This window comes from Marmota flaviventris, chromosome 13 (assembly GCF_047511675.1).
Source record: "Marmota flaviventris isolate mMarFla1 chromosome 13, mMarFla1.hap1, whole genome shotgun sequence".
In the NCBI taxonomy this organism is placed as follows: Eukaryota; Metazoa; Chordata; class Mammalia; order Rodentia; family Sciuridae; genus Marmota; species Marmota flaviventris.
Window position 1 is genome coordinate 93,264,843 of NC_092510.1, and position 24,221 is coordinate 93,289,063.

Consider the following 24,221-nt stretch of genomic DNA (forward strand, 5'->3'; position numbering starts at 1 on the left):
GAGGCCACACACCAGAAGTTGGAAGGGAACCCTGGAGAGTTTTACACCAACTCTCATAGGGATGTTCCTCATCAATGCTTTAGGGAGAAAATTGGGAAAAGTTAGTTTGGGCAGGGATGACAGAGAATGGAGTCAGGGAAACTTGGTGAGTGGAAAAAACACACCAGGAAGATAAATGTAGCTTTTAAGTGCGTGGATTTGGAGATCCCTTGGGACGTGCAGGGTGGAGATGTCTGGAATCTGTGGCCCAGGGTTTCTGAACTCCAGCACTGACGTTTGGCTGACGGTGGTAAAGGTCAGCTTGTGCGGCAGTGCTGAGCAGCATCACAGGCTCCTGCCCAGCATCACAGGATGCCACAGCCCAGAAACAACCCCAGGTGTTACCAGGTGTTGGGGGCTGGGAGCAGTCACTCCATACAGAGTCATTCCTTTAATTTGTAACCTCTATAGATAGGAGAACAGAAGAGACTGCAGATAAGACACAGGTTAAGCATGGGCTACACAGGCCCAGGAGTGGAAACTCAAGGGAAGGAAAGGAGTGGGCACTGTCTTAGAGTGAGGGCAGCTCATTACAGGACCATTAGATCTGGGGAGGTTGCCAGCGGCTACCACGGTGGAAGTGAGGAATGGGGAGGGAGGAGGCAGAGCCAGGCATACACACAGATATTATAGAGCCTGGCTATGAAGGAAGTGGCCAAGGGCAGCAAGTGGCCAGGGACCTGTGGCAGGAGGAAGGGCCGTTCTGGGAATTCCTGCTCTGCTTTTTTGACACTGGGCACAGTTCAGGCTGCTCTGAGAGGTAGAGAGAATATGACACAGGCCAAGCTGCATCTGGCAGCCCCAGTTGCAAGCTGAGCTGATGCAGGGCACTGTCAGTAACTCCGGGGGAAGAAGGCAGGTGCCCCCTTCAGCAGCACATATACTAAAATTGCAATGATATAGAGAATGTCAGCAGGGCCCCTGCACAAGGATGACACCCAAATTTGTGAAGCAGTATTTTTTTTTTTTTTTTTTAAAGGCAAGAGGTACCAGCCCCCATGTCTCTACATCTGTCAAAATTTCAAACCCTGGTGGCAGTGAGTGAGCAGTGGGAGAAGGAAAGGAGAATCCATGAGGGCTCAAGGTAGGTCTACAGCATTCCTGGTTCTGAATTGATTCAACAGTTGCAAAAGTAAGAGCCTCTGCAAAGGGGGTACGGTAGGTAATTTGGGCCCCTAGTGGCTTAGGAGAGTCATTTTGCTGCTCAAGAGATTTGTGTGTGATGCTGACACTGGGACTACTCTTGGATTCATGGGGTTAGGGGCAGGTGGTAGGAGATGGAGCAGACAAACATGAAGCTTGGAGCCACGTAGAGTAATGACTAAGGTGCTTGCTTGAAGAACAGGCCTGAGCACTAAGCTCCCCACCCTTCTCCCATTTTAAAGATGAGGAAGCTGGGGCTCATAGGGCCCAGGTCACACAGGCTGAGGTGTTAACTCCAGCAGGACAGCTGGTTCAAGATGACCACATGGACACAGCTCTGCACCACACATTCATGACCTTGGATACGTCTCTTCCCTCTGTGCAGCAGGCTCCGCCTGTCTCAGGTTGCTAAGCTGCTGTGGCGCTCTTGACTCATCATGTACTCCCTCCCCGCAGTCACTGTGACAATTATTGGGATATCATTGCCAAATTTCAAAGTGAAGGTCTGCTTGTAGACACACAATCTGGGGGTCCTGTCTTCCCTGCCATGTAGGACTGCGACTCTCTCTTCTGGGGTTCAAGACCAAGAAAAACAAGCCTGCCCCCTCCTATTCTCCAGGCCCCCCTCAATAGCCTGTTTCTACAGACAAGAAAGCCTGGCTTCCCCTCAGGCCCAGAAAGGCAAACCTGGGATGGAAGGAGCAGAGGTGGGCTGGCCTGGTCAGCTCTTCTTCTGGTCAATGCTAGCTAGCATGGCTGGAAAGCCAAACTCATGGTGTGCAGGGGAAAAGTGGGGCAAGCACCCAGTGCCACTGTCCACTCAGCTCCCCACTTACCTGCAGGCAGAGGCAGGAGTTTCACCCTGGTCTTGGGCTCTGCTTCCTAGGCAGGAAACTTGCAGGGGCGCCGCAGAGCAGGCACTGGCAGGAGCAGAAGCAAGAGCTCCAGGTTTGGAGTCCCATTGCTGCTGCCTTCTAGAAGCTTGATGCCCTTAGGCAAGTCCCTTTATCTCTGAGCCTTGGGTTCCTGATCTCATCTGAGGCTTGCCAACCCCTGGGATGGTCCTGAGGACATAACTGTGAGGGGTGTGAAAAGCTCCAGGCGCACTCTTGACCTCCCACTCACTCACTGAGCCAGGCTGCCAGCTAGAAGTTTCATGTGGAGTAAACTTTTTTCACTTACGAGCAGAATTTTAAGGACCACAGACAAGAACATGAAATAAGCTCTGATCCCACTGGCTTTGTCAGGAGCCCTTCATCCTGTGTGTGAGGGAGGATCTGGTGAGACATACTGAGCTGGTCTTGCAGGCCAGGTGAGAGGGGCCAGCACTAGAACCTTTTGAGCCAGAGTCTCTGTTCCGCCAGAGTGGGTCCTGCACAGAATGGTTCAGTCCACTGCCATTAACACAGAAGCATTTATTTGTATTCATCCAAAGAGGGATAATGCAACATGTCAGGGCATTACAGACAAACTGCAGCAGCCAGACAAGAGTTATCAGTCTACAGCAGAGTCCAACATATTCAGCACAAAGTAGCCACAGTGTGGGTGCTGCCTGTGGAAGTCGGGGCAGCAGGGTCCCTTTGGGTGAAGGCCAGGCATCTCTGGGCGAGGCACTGGTGAGTCCACACATGCAGGCTGCTGCTTCAACCACGCTGACGGTGTCAAGTTCAGTCCTACATGTGACCATTGCCCCGGTGGGGCAGACAGTCCATGGTGGATGTGGTTTCCAATGTTTTTTAACATAACACACAACATAAAGTTATTGCCAAGGACTTTGCACTGCAAAATTATACTATTTACACTTGTGTATTCAGGAAAACACAATAAATAGATAGGGATATTTTAAATAGACTTCTAAAAGCTAATTTCATCACCAGACCAGAGCGAGCTACAGCCAGGAGTCGAATGCCACGTGTGTAACCGTGTGATGGGGAAAGTTTTTCTACCCACGACCACACATGGCTGCCTCCTGTACCCTGGCCCTGGAGCTGAGGAAGGGCTGAAGTGAAGCCAGACAACCCTACTCTTCCTTAAGAGGGAGCCCCATCTTAACAGCCCAGAGCTTCAGTTCACACTTGCTGTACTTCTCCACTCCTTCCCAGTCAGAGCTCTGTCTGCTTGGAGTGGGTGAGAAGCAAGCTTAACAGGCTCTGCCACCAGAACACTACAACACAAGGCAGGAAAACCCTACCACAGCAGTTGGGCTGGGGGCCTGATGGCTTGAGGCCAACCCCAGGCCAAACCCCCAAGGATATCACTGCATTTGGGCCCAAGAGCCTCAATGTTCCTGGCAGTGCGCTTGCCCTAGCATGGAGTAAGAAGACCAGTCTCCCAAAGGAGTGGCTGGGCCCTAACCGACCACTTAAGAGACCAAAAGTTGAGCACAACAGGGCCAGATAGATGGATCCAGGGTGAAAGGCCTGAATGCAGAGATGCTCTAGGGCTCTGGTAGGGGCTAAAGTACCTGTCTGCCCAATAGCAGGTTGTTCCCACCTGGACTGAGCAGTCACTTTGCCCACCTGAGTCCTGATGTGCTGTTGGAAGAAGTCCCTCTGGATACCACTCGCCAGCCAGAGCCCACCCTCATCCTGGGAGATGGCAAGCAGGCCATGAAGACACCCACAATCACTCCCTAGCCCAGTTTCTACAGATGAGCCTTCCTCTCCACAAAATGAAGTAAATGGAGCTAAGCACCACTCTCGTAGCCATGGTAGATCCCATGGCTGAAAAGCTGCCATACTAAATGAGCCAGGAGAAAAGCAGCATTCAGCACCCCAAAGATGTGGGTTACATAGGGCCAATCTCAACAGGTGATGGAGGGAAAGGAATGCATCCTATAGCAGCATATCTGGTGACAGCAGAGGATGTTGGAAGCAAGGCTCACCTGGCTTTTATATGGCACCTCACACATGGGCCCACCTGGGGTGGCCAAAGCTACAGCTGAGGGAAGCAATAAGTTGATGCAGGGTCCAAAGAGATGTGGATAGTATGTCAAGGAGACCAGTGTGGCTGAATCACTTGTCTTGTCACAGACCACGAGCAGAGATCCAGCATTAGACCTGGAAGGGTGGAGAGGGTGAGCCACCCAGAAGAGGGGAAAGAGCTAGAAACAATCCAACTTTCTAAGTTACAAGAGGAGAAGAACCTTAAAGATATTCTTCCTAGCCACCTAAACTCCTGTCCCTGCTCTTGATTCATTTCCTTCAACAAATATATATATATATGAAAAAAATTTTAACCCACAACTTTCTGACCCTCTGTTTCCCTGCCCAGCAAGGACAAATGACATTGAGCCTAGATTGAAGGCTAGCACAGGGTCACCCAGGTGTGGCCTTAGTTCTGTAAGTGACTCACAATGCTGACAAGAGCGTTCCTGTGAGGTACAGCACAGCACAGAACTGGCTGCCAAGGAAAGGCTACATCTGGTGTATTGGCCAGGGACAGGCTACAGTCTTCCAAAGCCAGGGCCAGTCTCCATCTATACCAGCCTCAAGTTTGTCATTTTCTCTTCCGTCAATCCAGAAACATTTTTCTCTAGAAAAATGCAAGGACTACTTGTAAGAGATGAGAAGTGATACAGCTGTGTCAGGTCCTGGAGCCATCCCACATCCCCAAGAGAAGACAAGAGCAAAATCCAAGGCTTACGCCCCCTCCTAGAGAGAGCGCTGGACAAGACCAAAGACCACAGCCAACAGGCCTCAAGGCACGTTTTCTCTAGGATTCCTTCCAAATCCTTCACAGATTAACAGTCTCACTGAGAGCAAGCAGCACTCAGCGCCTTAGGCTGTCACCAATGTTCTCTGAAGATCTATGAATATAGCTCTTTTCAACCTGCCTAGAAACCCCAAGTGAAAACACTTTGCAGAGCAGGAAGTATGTTTACCTGGAGAAGCCCTCGTGGGGCCTTGTGCCATGTCTGATTCACAGCAGTCCCGCACCCCACACAATGTGAGGCCTGGCCCTGAGCAGTCTGTGATGTACCTAAGTGGTACCGGCTTCCACCTGCCTTAAGTAATCTGCAGGCTCCTGGAGGGTACAGACCAGCACCTGCACGCGGCACCCAGCCTAGCACACAGAGAAGGGAAGCAAGTCTGCTCCACACAGCAATACGTGCCTTGTGACTTGATTCCAAAGCAAGGGGGCATAGTCTCTGTTCATTTTTCCATCATACACCAAGGCCCTATACCAAAGGTAGATTTCAGACAAAATGTTTTTAAAACTTTGTTTTGCCCGTCCTAATGATCTTCAGGATCACAGGCCAAAAAAGCCTGAAGTGGAAGATTTGTCAAGCTCTGTCATTTCAAAAACAAAAATGAGGCACTCAACTGACCCACTAAAGCCAATGGCTAGAAAAACCATCCAAATCTCTGGGTTTTGCTTTCCAACCCCAGGACCAAGAGTTACCCATCCCTTGGTGAAAAAGTCTAGACTAAACTTAAGAGGTATAATTTGTACAGACGTGATTTCCCAAGACCAGAGTGATATTTCTGAATGCATCTGTGACTTTACCCTATTGAATACAACATCCACTGGCTGCTCATTGCCCAGAGAAAAATGCCTGCACTCTGTGGCACCTCAGATCCTTCCCAAGCTGGCCTCCATGCCTATGTGATGACATTCAAGTTCCCTCCATAACACAACTTCACCCACCATCTGAGCTATTCATTTCCTGAAGGAACTGTCCCTCCTCTTCTAAGCCTCTAGAGCTGCTTTCTCCCTAGAGCGTTCCCCAATCATTTCAGCACTTCACTCCTCTGAGGGCTATCACTGCGAACCTTCCTGAGCCCCGCACTGTATTTCAATTTTTAACCACAACTGTACTCCCCTTTCAGTGTCCCACCTGTCACTCAAAATTGAAGTTCCTTCTTGGAGGGGCTCCACCATCCTCTTCCTTAATGCTCACCCAGGAGAGGCGCACAGGAAGCCACTACAGAAAGATACATGGGCCTAGGCAGCAGATAGGAAGGTAGTTTGCCACTACGATTAAGTCAAAGGGTATGTCATCTCTACAGTCTAAGGCAAAAGATGGAAGATATGGCCCTGTTCTGGTTTTATTGAACACAACATCCACCACGTCTGAGGCACTTCTGTGCTACAATGGCAGAGGGGAGTAGCAGTGATAGACCACACAGTCTGAAAAGCCTGGAATACTGACCAGAGTGTCTGATGCTGCACAGAAGTGCAGGCTCCAGAGCTACAGTGCATCCATAATCGTCACAGTGTAACACACATGAATGACACTGTGTGGCCCATGAGGGTAAACAGACAAGGCAACTTAGAGATACCTGGCCCTGGAATTCTAGCCACCCAAAGGATGGCAGGGATGTGTTTGTGTACACCTATAACCCTTTCAAAGTTCTGACCTAAGGCTTCAAAACCAGAGCTGCCCAAAAGAAACAAAAGAGTGTGAAGAGAGAGCCTACAGAATAGGAGAATGACAGAAGATATTAATGCCACCTGCTCCTCAGGGCTTTCATATCCCCCCCCAAAAAAACCAAAAACTCAAAAAGCTTAATACCAGTGACTGGGGCTGTAGCTCAGTGGCAGAGCGTTTGCCAAGCATGTGTGAGGCACTGGGTGTGATCTCCAGAACCACTTAAAAATAAAGAAACGCATTGTGTCCATCTACAACTAAAATTAGAAAAAAAAGAAAAACTCAACATCAAGAACAAAACAAACAAAAAAAAACACAAATAACCCAATCAATAAAGTGGGCAAAAGAACAGATATTTCTCAAAAGAAGAAATACACATGGTCAGCAAATACATGAAAAATGTTGAACATCTCTAGGAATTAGGGAAATGCAAATGAAAACAATATTGACATTTCATCTCATTGTAGTATAACAATTATCAAGAATACAAACAATGATACATGTTGATGAGGATGTAAGGGAAAAAGTACATTGTTGGGGCTGCAAATTAGTGCAACCACTCTGGAAAGCAGTACAAAGACTCCTCAAAAAACTAGGGATGGGTCAGAACCATGTGACCCAGCTATCCCACTCTTCTGTATATATCCAAAAGATTTAACATCAGCATACTACAGGGACACAGCCATATCAGTGTTTATAGCGGCATAATTCACAATAGGCCAAGCTATGAAACCAGTCCAGGATGCCCTCCGATACATGAATGAATAAAGAAAATGTGGCATATATATATATATATATATATATATATATATATATATATACACACACACACACACACACACACACAATGGAATATGAGTCATAAAGAACAATGACATGGCATTTGCTGGTAAATAGATGGAACTGGAGAATATCATGCTAAGTGAACATAGCCAGTCCCAAAATGACAAAGGTCAAGTATTTCCTATGATATGCAGAAACTAATCCAAAATAAGGGGTTGGGGGGCGAGGAAAAAAAGAGATAACGTCATCAAAATAGAAAAAAGATCAGTAGAGTAGATGGAAAGGGGGAGGCACTGAGGGAAAAAAAGGAGGGACAGGAAAAGGGAATAACAGTGGAATGAAATCTGACCAAAGTTTCATATGTACATACAGGAACGTAGTACAGTGAATCCCAACATAACTATACAGACCCACAAGATACTGGGGGAGAAAATAAAAGCCAGACATGGGTGGCATACACCTATAATCCTAGTGATTCAGGAGGCTGAGGCAGAAGGATTGCCAAGTTCAAGGACAGCCTCAGCAATTTAGTGAGGCCCTGAGCAACTTGGTGAAACTCTGTCTCAAAATAAAAAAGGCTGGGGGACATGACTCAGTGGTTTAAGTACCCCTGGGTTCAATTCCTGGTACTCAAAAAAAAAAAAAAAAAAATACACTATAAATAAATTGCAGAAAGATTAGTAGAGGGAGGAAAGCATAGGAAGCTGGGAGAGAGTGCCAGGGACTGAATTAGAGCAAAATATATTCCATGTTTTTGTGATTATGTCAAAATGTATCCTAAAGTTTTATATATAACTAATTTTCAAAAACCAAAAGGGCTGCCTCTTGAGCTCTAGTCCCCAGCAGAGGTGCAGAAACCCACCCTGAATGGCTAGACATGATGGAGCATGTGGCTCTGGGTTCCTTTAGAAGCACTATAAAAAAGGAGCGGGGACTGGGTGGGTGTGGGTGTGGGTGTGGGTGTGTGTGTGTGTGTGTGATTCCATCAGCCTGTCCAGGACAAATCAGAGGTAACAGGACTGAGACACACAAAACTGAGGATCAAAGCAATCAGTAATCTCAGCCTCCATTTTCTCTCTCCTTAAGAAGGCCTGCACCCTCCCACTAGCAAAAGACCTTGTCCCACAGATGATGAATCTAATAAGTGCTAGCCCTCACCCACATGGGGGCAGGGATGGGAGGGCATTGTTTTTTGAAAAGCAAAAGACCTTGGTGTAAAGGAACAGCCAGTACCTATAGCTGTGCTGACTGGCAAGCCCAGCCAATTGAAACTCAGGGAAAGGGTAAAGAGGTCAACCAACAGAGATGCTTCCCAGCACAGCCCCATCTCCTAACCCAGCAGAAGCAGCTCCTGCTACATCCCAGTGCTTTGCACTCTTAGCAAATTCCTCCTTCCTCCATCTTGGTCCAAGGCACTTTCAGTTGCTCTGTCACCTACTGAACAGTAACCTGGAGAAGAGCTCTGGCAGGCTGTAGGGTGTCCCTGCTCAATCAGCAGAGAAGCCTGGCTCATGTGGAGACCTCACTCCTGCCTCCCTCTCTGCTGGGAGCTCCGTCAGCCCTCACCCTCACTTGGCATCAGCAACAGCCACTTCCTCACCAGCCCTGCCTTGTCCTTAGCTATCCAAATCAATTCTCCAGAATAATCTCACCTGTTGGCTGATGAGAATCACTGAAGTGCACAGCACTCCGGGCCTTTCACAAAGTGACCCCTAACTACACATCTCAACTGCCACCTCACCCTCTTAACCAACCAAGACCCCATAACAAAGCACTTTGTGCTGCCCAGTGGAGCATGCTTTTCCGTGCATGCAGCTCCCCTGGTAAAGTCCCCTTCTCCACTCCCTCACCAGGCAAACACCCACCCAGCTCCATGCCATCCTGATGGGAAGATTATGCCACTTGGATCAGAACTGCTGTAACTTTTAAGCCCCTTCTGTCAGGTCAGTCACATCACAAGCCTGGCGCCTCTCCTGTCAGGGAGGAGGACAGCATCTCTAGGCAGGGGGCAGAGATAATGATGAGAGCCTACTACAGGAGACAGTTCGGGTTCTGTTCAAGCCCCAGGCATGCTCCTTTACCTTTCTGCACCCTTCCTTCTCCCTCAATGGTCTCCCCTTCTCAGTTCTCTAAGCTGAAAACCTCCAACTGCTCCTTCAACCCAACACAGAGCCTGGCAAAAAGTAGCAGGTACGGTGAATGTTTTCTCAATAAATCCATATGCCCAGGAAGAGTGATGCTGTCTCAGCAATGTCAACAATCCCATCAGAGTTAGGTCCAAAATGGAATGAATCTCATCTACACTGTCCAAACTACTGGCAGGTTTTTTGTTTTTTTTGTTTTGCTACTGAGGACTGGACTCAGGGGTACTCCCTCACACCCTCAGTGTGGCACATCCTCAGTTTTTCTTATTCTGAGACAGGGACTAAGTTGCTGAGTTTGGCCTCAAATTTGTGATCCTCCTGCCTCAGCCTACCAAGTCGCTGGGATGACGGGTATATGCCACCATGCCTGGTCCAAACAACTGGCTTTGTGACCACGCTGATGACAAGGAACTCATTTCTCACCCAGCCTGCTCTCCAAAGAACTCCATCTACCCTCATGGGAGATGTGCTCTAGATCAAATTGCCCTTAAAATTGTGAGTACCCACGTTTGTCCCAGGCCTCCCCTTCACTAGCCTCAACATCCTAATCCCCTGATCTCATTTCAAGGTGCCATCAGCTTTCCTGAATCCCTCAGGTACCAACCTCCATAAGTTGTTTTACCTCCTGAATGATGCCCTCCAGATTTCCCCTTAGGACACAAGGGATTTTAGAAAGTAGAGTGACTTCTGCAATTATCTACATAAAGAAAAAGCCCTGCATCAGAGAACTTGGAAAGCATGTCACTGGGAGGGTGACCGCTTGGCTAGGGCACATGTTGAAGGTGGCCAACAACCAAAGTGTGGAGGAAGCTGACCATGAAATCATACCTCTAACAGCATGTGCCCTGCCCAGCTCCTTCCAGCCCAGGCATCTCCTCAAGCAGCTGATACTGAACATTCACTTTATTATAGTTTCAATTATGGTATGAAAAGATGATCTGTGGAAACAGACTCAAACTTGCAACTGAAAAAACTAGGCTGTCTGGCCCAGGAAGTCTTAGTTTTATGGAGGCAGAGGAAAGTCAGAGAGGGTGGGTTGATTTTTGCTTGTTTTAAGTCCTGCAGGATACAGCCACAAAGTGTAGAAAAAAAGGTGAGGTCAATGCTTTAGAGAAAGGGGACACTGGTGCCTAATAGCCTTGGAAAAACAGGACAGTCACTGCCTGAGTGAGGGATGTACATACAGCACTGCTACTTAACAGGTAGCATCAGAGTCTGCAGGTTCTGCCACGGAGAGCTGTGTGATTCGAGGCAAGTCACTTTATTTAAGCCCCATTTCCTTACTGGAAAGGGAAAAGATTTCCAGATCCGACTGTTGGAGAATTCAATACTAAACTCTCAAATCAGCAAGAAAAATGTTATTTCTTCTGAGTGGTTAAAAACTTACTAATTAGGAACCAGAGTATTTCACCACAAATAAACAGGGTAGTTAAGAGAGACCTCTATGCATCTGTCTGCGGAGCAGGAACTGCAATTCTTGCATCACTGCTTCTCCAGGAAATGCAATATAGAGTGGAAAGGGGCTTTGCAGAGTCCTGTGTTCTAACCATGCCAGGTGGCTGGACTCCTGCCTGCCTCACACATCAGTGCTCTACAACTCAGTTTAAAAGATTCCCTTTTCTTTCTCCCCTCCAGGATGACAGTGGGCTGCTCAGAAAATCTGCCAATTATCAAAGACAACAATGACTCGGGCTGGTGAGGAATACTTTTCCCTAAAAAGGATTCTGAATCCATCCCCACACACACCTACCCCAAGTGGAGACTGAGTTGGGATCAACTAGCAAAGAAGCCGGGCAGTGATTTGCAGCAGCAACACAATCAGACACACAAAGCAGAATGGCCTGCATGCAGCAAATTAGAGACCCCAGGGCTTTCCATGCCAAGTTCACCAAGCACAGGCCCAACAAGGGGAAGATGCAAGCTCCAGGCCACCAGAGCACCCTGATGTCCGCTGTAAGGGAAGCTCCTGCTAGTGAGAACAGGCCCTGCAAACTGCCACTGCCCTCACTCTCTTTGTCCCTATCCAGGGATGTCTCCCTACACCCGCACCCCACCTACCTACCTCTCTTCCCTTTACCATGCAGCCAAAACTTCACCAGCCTCCCTTCAGAGCCAAGTTTCAGTCTTTGAAGACATCCCCATAACCTTTTCCAGCCAGGAAGCAAGTATCCAGAACCACGAGCTAAGGAAAAATGTACCTCAGATTCTCATTAATATTCAAACAGAAGAAGCAGCTTTAAATACAAAAGCTTCCTCTGCTGATACAGCCCCTTTCAGTTCATCTTTCCAATTTGTTATTGTTCTAAAAATGATCCCTGTTTAAGATCAGGGTTTCTGGTCTTGGTTGTCCCCAGATCAGAAGGCTCAGGTTCCAGGTATAGCCTTCATCCCCAACCTGGTAGTCCGTGACATACCTAATATAAATAGACTTTGGCATTGAATAGAGTTGACTTTCATTTCTAGATCTAGCACTTGGAGCATCAGATTTTTTCATCTGTAAAACAGAAATAATACCAACTCCAAGAAGGTTGTTGGAGAGTTAAGAAAAATATCCAGGTACGTGGATGTCCAGGCTACCAACTCTGGCAACTTGCCTTCCTCTCTCCCACTCTGCAGGCTTTAATCTCCTGAGGATGGCCCAAAATGACCTAAACAGAAGGCTGCAACTAACTGAATGACTTTGGGCCATTAGCTGACACTGGAATACAGATAAAGGTAGGAGAACCTAAAACAAAACAAAGAGAGACTGGACCCCTAGGCAATGCTGAGGATAAAGTCCTAATAGTGGCCACACTAATCCTATTCCTTCCTGAAGGCTCCCAGCACCATACATCTCCAGATAGGGCATGCAAGTTAGACATGTTTATGTGGCCTGGGCCAATGGTGGAAAGCTTTACACAACCCAGCAGAGGCAGCCATGGTCAACTGCACATGCAGCAAAGTTCTGCTTAGAAAGACCACAACATTCCTCAGGAGAAGCAAGAAATTAGGATGTTAATAACTAATTAGGGGTTGGGGGATCATCCCTCAATGTTGGTTCAATGAGGCAAAGATTCTACCAAGAGCCTCAGCTAAGGAGAATTCAGTGACTTCTGCCAGGTCCACTACCTTTTGGTTTAAGAAAAACCTGTTGACTGCAATGCAAATCCATCTTACTTTAAAAGTAATATTTATAAACTTAGAGCATCTCACAGCTCAATCTGTGTTCCCCACTTAATTCACTTCCTACCAAGAGCCAGGGTACACCTACCACCTTTCTTCAGAGTCTCCTGAATTATTTGCAGACATGTGTAAGCCAGGAATGGAGGGTAAGCTGTATACTTTATATTCAGTCCAACAGTAGCAATATCACTATCTAACCATTTTTCCTCTTGCCAAACAGCAATGTCCCAACTGTATCCAACAGGTAGATAAATAGATAAATGGACAGAGAGTTGAAAAGACTGATAAACGTTTTTTCCTAAGATTAACAGAAGGGAGGCTCATGTGATATCAAGTCTGGGTATCCCCCCCAAAATGTCAAAGCAAACTAAAGATGAGTGCAGGGATCTCTTCAGAGAAGCATCTGAATACACAGCCTTCTAAGCATGTCACCTAGGATGGGCCTCTCCTTTCTGTGGCTTGGATTAACTTGTTCTCTGCCCACCAAACACCATGAGCCCTGAAGGTCAGATTCTGGTGGTAACTGTAATCAAACACCGAGGGTTTTTTAATTATTAATGCACTGGCAGGAAACTTAAGAATCAACAGTGTACTGTCTAATCTCAGCCTTGTGAAATTCTAAACATCCTTAAGTCCCAAAACAACTATTTACAAACCCTTGGCAGCAGACTGGCTGGTGATTAACTACTACAGCAGAAACATGAGCAATGCTTCAGGCCTGCAGTTTTCCTGCCACAGTAGCAATCAGCAGAGCTTTGGTTTGTGTTTCTTATGTAACTCCTGAAGCTAGGAGTACCCTCACTGATCCTGGGAACAAACACAGTTCCATCCTAAGCAGGCCGTGCACCTGCTTCTCAGTCACCTGTCAGCAGAGCCTTGCCTCCCGCACATACCTTCCACTTTGGCCAAACATAGAAGACTCAGCATTTATGGAGTACTTCCTATGCACTAGGTACAGTTCAAAGCACTTTATGTGTATTAACTCATCTGATTGCCAAGCCCCAGGGGAATGTGCTGGAGTGAGAAAAATACTTTAGCCCAGATTCCCACATGGTTTCTATTCCTTATTTCTAGCTCTGCTGTAAAGCTTATATAACCTAATTTGCATTATGGTACTATTTTTAAAAACCTCCAAAGATCACTACTTCAAACATCAATGAAAGCTATTAACTCCTAACTGAAACCACAATGTGGAAAAGGATATCTAGTCTTACAACTAACTTAATTTGAATTCTTGACTTAAAACAGTATTTATGGAAGATGCTGTTAGAAAAAGAAGAGACTCATTCTTACATAAGAAGCTCTGTGCTCTGTAAATAAGCATTAGAGAGAAAACACACCAATATTGAAACTCAACTCAGCAGCAGTGAGTGTCTTGGCCGTTATTCATTTGCCACCCATCTTTCTTCCAGGTCTCCTGGTAATACTGAGCAACCCATGGACACTATATGGCATCACATTATTAATAAACAATGATGAGAACACCATGATACCATCCTTGTTCTGGATGACTTCAGAGATGCCCCCACCTCCCGTAGAAGGCACTGGCATAAGAAGAATGGGAATTACAAGAAGACCATTCACAGAACAAACTGTTTTCAGCTTTAACTGCTCTTAATGCCCCTGGTGTTTAAGGCTCTGGATTGCTAGAAATCCAACTGCCTCAAGAAAAAAATTTTTGCTTTTTCCCATAACTCACTACTGAATATTTTCCTCTACTACATTTACTAATGAAATATGAAAAACAGGGAAATTATAATGAATGATTAATTGTAAGAGTAAAACTTTTCCAAATGTCATCAAATAATGTGGTACAAGGCTAAAATATATTTTTCTTTGTTACACTATAAAAAATGCTTACTAAAGTATTTATCATTCATTTTGTTCAGCTCACGAATTTGGACAGAGAGGTCCATGAAGAAAACCAGAGCAGGTTTCAGGCCCTCAAAAGCGCCAGGGAGGGCTGGGGTTGTGGCTCAGCAGTAGAACACTCACCTAGCACATGCCAGGCACTGGGTTCAATCCTCAGCACCACATAAAAATAAATAAATGAAGTAAAGATGTTTTGTTTTTTTTTTTAAAAAGTGCCAGGGAAATACATTAAGTGAGTGAATTTCCAAGTTATGCCAATTTCAGTGATGTCAGACAGCCTGCATTGTTCAGTAGTTTACAATGCCATTAACTAAATTAATATTCTTTTGCTACAGCTAACCACACACTATTTGCCTCACAAAGTAGGATATTTATAACAGGACCAATTCTAACAACAAGGAGACTCTCAAGACTTAAAATGCTTCCACTGGTTGAAGCCTAGTTCTCTGGCACCCAGAAAAGCACCTCCACACATAGTAGGCACTGGGCTGCTTGAGTAGAACTGGGCTGCCCTGGGAACTAGTCAACTCTACCTTATACAACCTTTTATAGATGTCAAAGCCAGGTGAAATGTACACACGGATTCTGTACCGGGGAGAGAAAAGTTGTTCTAGCAATCTTACAGTTAGCAATAAACAGAAATTGCTACTTAGAAACAAATACACAACATGAAATTCACACACACACACACACACACACACTCTCTCTCTCTCACACAAAGTCTTAGCACAGAACATCTAACACATAATGAAATACATTTATGGAAACACTAAATGAAGTAAATCCTTATTAAAATATTTGGCCTAACCCTCACGTATTTTAAACGAACCCCAAGATGGCTAAATGAGGTGGGAAATAAACATTCTAGCTACCTAACCTGGAAGAGACAGATGAATTGCCTTAAATCTATTTGGTCTCCACAGAAAAATTATTCAACTTTCTGAGTCTTGCAAAGTTGGTCCTGCAAATAATTAGCTTAACTCAGTCAATTATCGGTTTTCCCATAGTTACCTTAATGGTTTGGTTTTTTTCATTTTCTATTGCTTTTTTTTTTTTTTTATGGCTTCTTGCTGTTGTTGTATTTGGACATACAACACAGATCAGAGATTTTGATTTCTCAGAGAAGTTTCTCTCCTTGAGAAATTGGCACTTTGATCTTCATTTCATATAATAGCTACATATAGAGATCCTACTAGCATGGTCACCAATCTTGCTACTTCTGAAATTCCAGCACTTTGGCCAAGAGTGGCCTGTCATTAAACTCCTCTTAGGTGAACTGCTCCTACCTACCATTTAATTCTTATATTTAAACAAGTACCTGTGTAATTTACATACATGGTATATCCTAGTTTCTACACACATACACACATTTAACTCAGTGAACGTGAAATGTCTCTCTTGAATAAAAAGCATGTACAAGGGTATTAAAACAAATACGGAAGCTAACTCTTTCACATTTAGATCATAAATTTTTTAAAGGTAATGTGATGACGTAAGTCCTAAGAGATCAAATACATCATATATGATTGTCATATATGCAGGGTGTGTTAATTATTTTTCGCTTTAATCAGAAAATAAAAGTGCTTACCTTTGTATACTGAGATCACAGCTTACAGTCACTATATCTCAGCCTATTTTATACAAGTGATATGGCTACGAAGGTCCGAGGAGAACGAGAATAAAGTGAGATAAACGTGCTGAAAACTGCTTAAAAGTATTAACCTGAAATACACAGAGGGTCCAACACCAATTTTAAAAATACATTAACGAGGTATTCCCAGCTCTTCAATTAACAATGGTGACTGATTTGTGATTCTCAAACATTCACCCAAAATTTTTAAAAAGAGAAAAAGAATTGGCTAATGCCAGCAAAATTGATTAGTCGTTTTGTTCCCCAGGTTAACAATTTGAGAGAGATTATAAATATCAGGAACCACGTCAACCTGATTCCTTGCTTTTCCATACTATTCGCTCTACCTCGTCAGCATGAGGTATGTTGGAAATCTATTGGACCATTATCTGGCATGAGAAATGGGTGCTCCCATAGCCACATCCCTAGTGAGGCGCCAGCCCCCACAAAAAGATATGGCTTCAACAAAGGAGAACCCTTAGCTTGGAAAAATAATAGTGCCAGCTGACTCAGTCAGGAATGTAACTATTCAATTTATGTGCTAAAAAAGTTTTAAAAAGTGTCAGAAGATTAGCACAGCTCACACGCAAATTCTTAAATTCTACATTGGTCTGTAAACTCCCCGACAAAAGCTACACTAAAAGGGGTTAAATACAGATATTGCTAGGTTTCCAAAGGAAAAGTTTTTAAACAGACACCGTGGCTTTGGACAAAGTATTGCTCTTCTTTAAAATGCTCAGTCATTGCTTTCAAAAAGAAGGTGTCAGAGTGGTGTATCTGAAAGCTGGAAAGCCTCAGGGTATCACATTGCTCTTAAGACCAAGACAGAGAAATTGCCATTTCAAGCCAGACAACCTGATGGTTCTAGAAGTCAGAGAAGAAATCTTGAGGGCCCAAGTGAATAATAAATGGTGCGACGCTCAGAGGCTGGCAATAGGGGCTGTCAATGAAAAAACCACCTACAGTGGAGAAAAGAGCAGAGAAGCAAAACTTTATGTTAATTTCACACAATTTGGTGAAGCCAAGAGCTTCATTTATATTTCTCTGCTCTTTCAGCTGTAAGTGGAATTTTCATTACAAAATGGAGGGGTGGGAAGGGTAAAAGGTAGGGGGACACTTAATTCATTACAGAATTTTAACAGTTGAACTTGCATGGTTATCACTTCTAACGAAAGACTGACAGCTCAATTATTTTAAGTAAAGCAGAGAAATGTAAAAGTTTGCAGCAACTGGGCAGGTTTACAACATGGTTAGTAACTTCCAACAAACAACAAAATTAAAAAAAAAAAAAAAAAAGACTTGGTAGAAACCATTTGAAATGACTGCCATCATGTTGGAAAACAGCACAGCTCCCTTTTCTCCATCAGAGAGGGGTTAAGTTCTGAAGCAGAGTCAGCTACTTCAAAAGAATTTTCTAAAGAGAAATCTCCAGGGAGATTCCAACTTGGAATCCAAATTTGATGATCAATTTCAAATAACAATACAACCGCAGCTGCCAATTATTAGTATTCCAAAGAAAGAGAACGACTGTAAACATATAATTAATAAAAATTGGACACTACCAGCCATGCTTTTTCTTCTCAGTGATGGCTCTGTTTCATCCATAGGTCAGCAAAACGAATCAATGAAACATGAAAACTCCCGGCTGAAATGGGCCCTTCTTGTTTATGTCTAGCTGCTAATGCATAGGATGAGAATGACAAATTACAGCTACTTCCAGCAAGTGATGAGGTTTTATTAAAGTATCACCCACCACTAATAAAGACAAAAGGTCAAGAACAAACAATTATGTGATATACATCCAAGAATTGACATTAACATCTGTGTTGGGTTGCCCACTTCACCTTCATTTAGTGGTCCCCCAAAACTCTGACATGTTAAATTTGTCATATTTTGTGAAGCCCACTTTCACTGATGGGCACTGCTCAGTTCTAAAAAGCACAATTTAACAGGCAAAAGGAAAGCTAATTCATAGTTTAAAAAAAGAAAAGACATTTTTAAGACAAAGTGATGAATATTGACAGGGGACCACACTGTTGCCTTCATGGGGGTGAGTACCTTAATGAAACCATTACCTTCTAGTAACATCATTGGCTTTCCAAACAAGGTGAGAATGCAAGTGGAGGTCTCCGGTCTGCACCCTTTACAGAACAGCACAATGTTACCGATTGATCAATTTCCACCAGCATAATCAGGTGTCTTAAAAATAAATGCTGACCCATGGCTGAAACCTGTCACTTTTCACAGCAGCACTCAACAAGAACTGGGACAATCGAAGAGCAAGTTTTTATGGGGACCCTGTTGCTGCTTTAGATTCTGATGTAATTGAAGAGGAAAGGAAACCCTTCAATGAATCCCAGAAAAATCAATCACTAATCTTCTATCTGCATGAAAAAAGTCAGGGAATGAACACAGTATCTTACAGAGTGAAGAAGGCCACAAGAACAAAAGAGGGTGATTGATTGATTAATTTATTTTTTAAAACTTGGAAATTCGTAAACTAAAATAATCACATTTCCTCCTTCCCCATCTCTGGGTAGTGCCATCATTTTAATAAGCAATGCTACGATAACAGAATGTAACCTTTATCGTGGGGACACCCTTGTACAACCAGAGTACATAGGGTTTACAAAGTAAGTAGACTAGCTGGAACTAACAATCGCTTTTGCCTTGTTTTAGCAGTTTGCTTACAAATGAATGGGTTTCTCGGGATAAGTTATTATTAGTTTGCAATTCCTTATAATTTGATACCAAAGCATATCAAAAATAATAAGCTAAAACAATATTCAAACCCATATTTTATTGGCTTTAATTACACACTTCAATATTTACAAAGTTAAAGTTTAAATGAAAAGTCTCTATTGTTTTAAAAAAAAAATAACTACAGCCCGAATTAAAGTGCCCTGGGGCAAGTACATATCAATCAGCTAAGAATCAGTGACTGCATCAGGAACCAGGCAGTACTCTGTGTTACAACAAAGCAGTTTATTTGTGATCAGTGTTTGAGACTCTATACATCCTTCACAAATTTAATTTTACATAATCTGATACTCTCTTAAATCTTAAAACTTTGAACTGCTAGACTTTTATTTCCTTAGAACAGAAGGGCTGGTATAAATTATTTTCCAGAAATGAGGTACCGTTTCACAGAACTGGTTTCTCTTTTTTTGTTTGTTTTCAAGTTTTAAAGAACTAAATTTGTATTTGTTAAAATCAAAAAGTAGGAAAGATGTTCTTTACAAATAATTTTGATCAAGTATGTGTTCAAAGAAAGCAGGATAAAAAGGCTTTTTCTCTAACATTCTGAATTGTACTGTATTGGTGTTCAATAGGAATGAGCTTCTGTCATTTGCTAAAAGAATGAGTAGTGGGGAACAGGATATGTTGGGAATTTCATAACGGGTAACAGAACCATTCTCTTGGGCAAACCTACAGAGAAAAGAAACGGAGAGGACTCCAAATAAGTTTAATACTCCAATAAAAATTTCAAAAAAAAAAATATCTTACAGTAAATATCATTAACCTTTTCCAGATTAGTCATTCAACATGTACCATTTTGGAATAGGCCCACAAATCTCTTATACATCTCCAATTTTGAAATTACTCTTGTATTTCAATAAATAATATTTCCTACTCAAAAGTAAGATGGCTACATAAGAAGAATGATATTCAGAAATGACATTTGAGTAAGCTGCCATGAATTCTACACATCAAAGTGATGCTATTAATATTTTAAAGTAACTCTAAAAATCCATATTAGTTCTCAGTTTGGCACATCACATATTAAAGGAGAAACAGGGATTGTCAAGATGCAAATCACAAGTTTCTGGGAAGGCCTCAGTTACCTGGAAGTCTGCTCCAATAGGAGCCACGACCAGGTGTTTAACTTCTCAATGGCTACTGCCAATATTGGCATGGCAAATCTGGAAAGATTAATTATTTTCTTAATTTGTAATTAATACGTTCTTGTGGCCTCACAAACTTCTGCATACTCATGTAGGATTTGAAATCTGCTCCTATTCCTATTCTAATATTTAACCTATGAAGAAATCACAAAGCAGCAACAGCAGGTATTTAAGAGCACCAGATGATCAGAGGGAAATTATCCCACATGCAACAGCTTTACAAAGGCCAAAAGACATATTTACCTTACAGCCAAAATAAAGCATCATTTTAGTAGGTTTGCATCACAGTAACATTTAAAAACCAAATCTTTTATGTGAAAAATGGGGGCATCAAATTTTACCAGCTTTGGAAGTCAGTTATATGGCACGTGGAAGAGAGGAGCCTTCTGAACGGAGGCTCAGAGGCCACAGGGTGAAAGTATAATGTTAAAGGAGGAAAGGGAGGACCAAGAGGGAAAAATTAAAGAGACTGAGGGGAAAACATGGATGGTAACTTAAGAGGATAGATACAAAATATTTTATAAAGGGAAAAAATAAGCTCTCACAAACCTTTATTAAAGAATCTGAAACTTACTATATGACTGAAAGACACAAACCTAAAATCCTGCCCTGGGAGGCACATGCTCTGGTCCTCACATAAGAAACAGAGCACGTGAGTCAAATGTGCTATATTTGGATAAACTGAACAGACCCCATTTGGGATTGGGGCAGCAGCTAACTGAAGGGCAAAAGCCAATGGCCAAGCCAAAAGGAGCTAGACAGTATGAATTCAGAAGGAAATCTGGGTGAAAAACATATATTTGAATTAGTCCCTAATTCCCAATCACCCCATATTGCTCCAACTCAGAACATGGGGAGGCCTTTGCCACACTGAGTGTGCCAGAGAAGACATGAGGAAAAGGATGTAAGTCTAGGTTTTGTAATTGCTCCAAATATTTTACCCTTGCTATTTCTCTACATCTTTCCAGATATACATTTTCTATCTTAATGGGCAAGGAAGTCAAACTATTCATTTTCTACTTATTTCTACAGTTATGAAATCAGATGAAGCTTCAGTTTAGCAGTGTCTTAAGGACCCACAATTTTCATCCAAATAAAAATGGCAAAGCTGATGTGTGGAAAGAAATAGCACAATGTGAAGGTCTGAGGCTCAAGTAGAGGATTCGTGCTACAAATAGCAATACATAGAAGGCCTTTGTCTTCTGGGTGCATGCACACCCAGCCTAGGGCTGAGTGGACAAACATCCTTGTGCATGTGTGCTCACACGCACGCACACTCACTCTCTTCTTCTCTCAATGACAAACATCCTGCAAATGGTTGATTCTTTAATGTACAGCACCTGAGTTACGAAAAATGTCTAAGGCATATCACTGACTCCAAACCTACTGCCTCCATTGCCACATAAACCTCATTCAAAAGTTATCCAAAGGGCCACTAAGGTTCATTTGCATATTTGCTTTCTTTATTGAGGGGGTGGGACAGTCCTATGATTGTATAGCATGAACTACTTCTGTAGAAGGAACTTAGGGAATACCATTGGTGAACTTCTATTATCTCCTCCCTAGGACAAATGACATCCATTTATTTCATCCCCAAAGCAAAAATGTATAGAAAAGGATGATGGCTACAAAATTTAAGTGAGCATTTTCTATTCTTGACTCAAATCACCCAGTTTACACAATTCCAAACCAGAAACTTAAATATAGCTATACAACTGGCATGCGGCCAAGCTAGAAACTGGTATGGCCCTTCAGTAGCCTTTGAATGGAGTGTAAGTTGGCTGTAAGAAGAATTACTTAAAATACTTAATTTCAATATGGTCAAAAACAGGCAATTAGAACAAGCAATCCTTCAATCAGGCAAAGCGGAGAGAAGAGCAACTCCAACCAAACCAAGAACCACAAGGTTGTGGCATTTTCAAAGGGAATTTAAGTTGGGTCACTAGAATGATTAGGTCTGAGATTCTTCAATTCATGTGCTGAAACCCTGGATACAACTGTGCTTTGGATTTCTGTGAAAGACTAGCTAAGAGAAGAAATGAGTAAGATGGTGTACATACCATAGGCAGGGGCAGCTGTGCTGTAACCATATGGTGTTCCATAGCCTGGTGCAAAGAAGAAGAAGGCAGATCAGTCCAGGACCAAAGGGAGCCAGAACTTGCCCAATTCATAAGCCACCTGGTTGGACACCCCAGGCCCTCAGAACTTTTTCCAGAAACTGTCCGTAAGAATGATTCCCAGAGTGGTCCTAGTCTAGAAGCTCTCTGTGCCTGACTGATGCAAAAATCATAGCCTACAAGGCTCTCCTTGAACTACCACAATATCTACATCTAGAGTCTCTCACTGCAGTTCCACACTATACTGTAATTATTGACTCTGTGGTTCCCATTAGAGTGGAAAGACCAAGTTTTACTCATCATTCTATCATCTTGAACCTAACAGAATGTACAGCATTTGTTGAACAAAAGAATGCTTAGAACTAAATTAATTTCTCAAATTTGGAAAACAGAATTTTGTAAGTTTTGTTTTTAGAAAACATCAACAGAGAAGATTGAGGCCTCAACTGCCCATTAAAGGAGGTACATGGGTCAGGTCATAGGCCAAGGACAGATTCTATGACTTGTTGATCAACATCTGAACAACTGGCCCCAGCACAGGGTCTCCCAGTAATCATTGGTGAACTTGAAAATAGCACCCAGTGCCTATGAAAAATGTTCATTATTATTAAGTTAAAACTAGTATAAAGAACACAGATTTCCTCTACCCCATGGTACTGGGAGTTGAATCCAGGAGCCTCTACCACTGAGCCATATCTCCAAACCTTTTTTTATTTTACTTTGAGGCAGGTTGTCAATAAGTTGTGTAGGCTGGCCTAGAACTTGCAATCCTTCTGCTTCAGCCTCCCAAGTCCCTGGGATTACAAGCATTTGCCACTGCACCTGGCCACAAATGCTTTTGATTCAAATTGGTTCTAACACCAATTTCTTATATGTCCTCACTTAGACAAGTAATGTCTGAGTTGCCATTTTCTCATCTCTCAAATGAAAAATCTCCCAAGCTACTTTGTAGAATTGTTATAGGAATTAGAAATATCATCTTAATAGATTAAGTCATAATTTTTAATCATTCAGGAAAAACATCTTAAAATATATGAATACAAAATTGCTTGGGTAAATCTCTAGGGGGAAAAAAAAACAAGGATATAATATCTACAAGGGCCCTACACAAATCTAGCTTTTTCATATTATAACTCCTTTTTCTAGAATAATTTCTGCTATTCACAATGTTTCAGCTCCTCTCAGTGACCAACTGTAACTCATTCCTGAGATTAAGATCTAGTATCAATCCCCTGGGAAGTCTCCCAGGCTCACTGCCCACTCCTCTGCTCATCCAGTGCTGCAGCTTCCACTGATATTGCACTGTGCTTATTCCAGAATCTCTCCCTGCCTCCCTGACCTTGGGCACTAGTGACAGGTGAGCTAGGTCTGAGTCATCTTTGAATGCCCAGTTCTCAATGTCCTGTTTGGGGGAAAAAAAACACTCAAGTGTAAGCTAAAGAGGTAAACTGCTTTTATGCACCAAATCAAAATATTTCTTGAAGTATGACAATTTGTTTTGCCATTTAATCTATATTTAAATCATGTAGAGTTAGAGGGAATACAACTCAGTTTTAGTGCTCACTAAATTGTGTATTTTAAGAACATATAATACAGCTGAAATAAGCAGTAGGAACTGAAGATGGTAGCAGAAACCAAAAAGAGAAATTAATGCTTTAAAGAAGGTTATATAGCAAATCTATTCCAAGAACTGGGAGCTGTTTTTCTAAGGCTAGTTTGAAGAGTTTTACCAAAACCCTTAAAAGAAGATTAAACTGTAACTGTTTAGCTGGTCACTGATCAGATGGGCCATTGGGATTCTAATCCTGACTTCACCTTTAACTAGCAAGGTTTCTTTGTACCTATTATTTAACTTTTCTGAGCTTCAGAGTTGTATTCAATAGCTGAGTTGGTAATCAACAACCTTGCTGCATAGACTACTCCACAAACAGCATATTTCGCATTCATCATCTAAACTGACCTAATCTGAATCTTCTCTAGGCCATAAATGAATTTCTTTTTTAAAAGCTTCAGGATTCAGCCCTTGCAGAGAGATCAAGGTAACGACATACA

At 43.0% G+C, this 24,221-nt stretch overlaps 1 protein-coding gene, 2 long non-coding RNA genes and 1 other non-coding gene across 6 annotated transcripts in view; 2 read left to right on the plus strand and 2 right to left on the minus strand.

Moving 5' to 3' along the window:
• Positions 1-898: 898 nt before the first annotated feature.
• On the plus strand, positions 899-1,005 carry LOC114100995 (U6 spliceosomal RNA). Its single transcript, XR_003584198.1, has one exon. It is a non-coding gene; the product is annotated as a U6 spliceosomal RNA (small nuclear RNA).
• A 1,577-nt stretch (positions 1,006-2,582) lies between these two features.
• Positions 2,583-17,132, minus strand: LOC117794752 (uncharacterized). The gene is made up of 2 exons (XR_004618616.2): positions 16,106-17,132; positions 2,583-4,241 (listed from the first exon to the last, which is right to left on the minus strand). It is a non-coding gene; the product is annotated as an uncharacterized lncRNA (long non-coding RNA).
• On the plus strand, positions 11,196-16,051 carry LOC114100061 (uncharacterized). Its single transcript, XR_003583980.3, has 3 exons — positions 11,196-11,436; positions 12,100-12,198; positions 14,058-16,051. It is a non-coding gene; the product is annotated as an uncharacterized lncRNA (long non-coding RNA).
• A 1,985-nt stretch (positions 17,133-19,117) lies between the features above and the next one.
• Strbp (spermatid perinuclear RNA binding protein) overlaps positions 19,118-24,221 on the minus strand; it is a 123,859-nt gene continuing 118,755 nt past the window's right edge. For all 3 annotated transcript variants that reach the window (XM_034636098.2, XM_071600927.1, XM_071600928.1), the window contains exons 17-18: positions 22,113-22,157; positions 19,118-19,576 (exon numbers count right to left, since the gene is read on the minus strand). In XM_034636098.2, the coding sequence (XP_034491989.1) occupies positions 19,500-19,576; positions 22,113-22,157 (122 nt within the window). In that variant the 3' untranslated portion in view covers positions 19,118-19,499. The remainder of the gene's footprint in view (positions 19,577-22,112; positions 22,158-24,221) is intronic.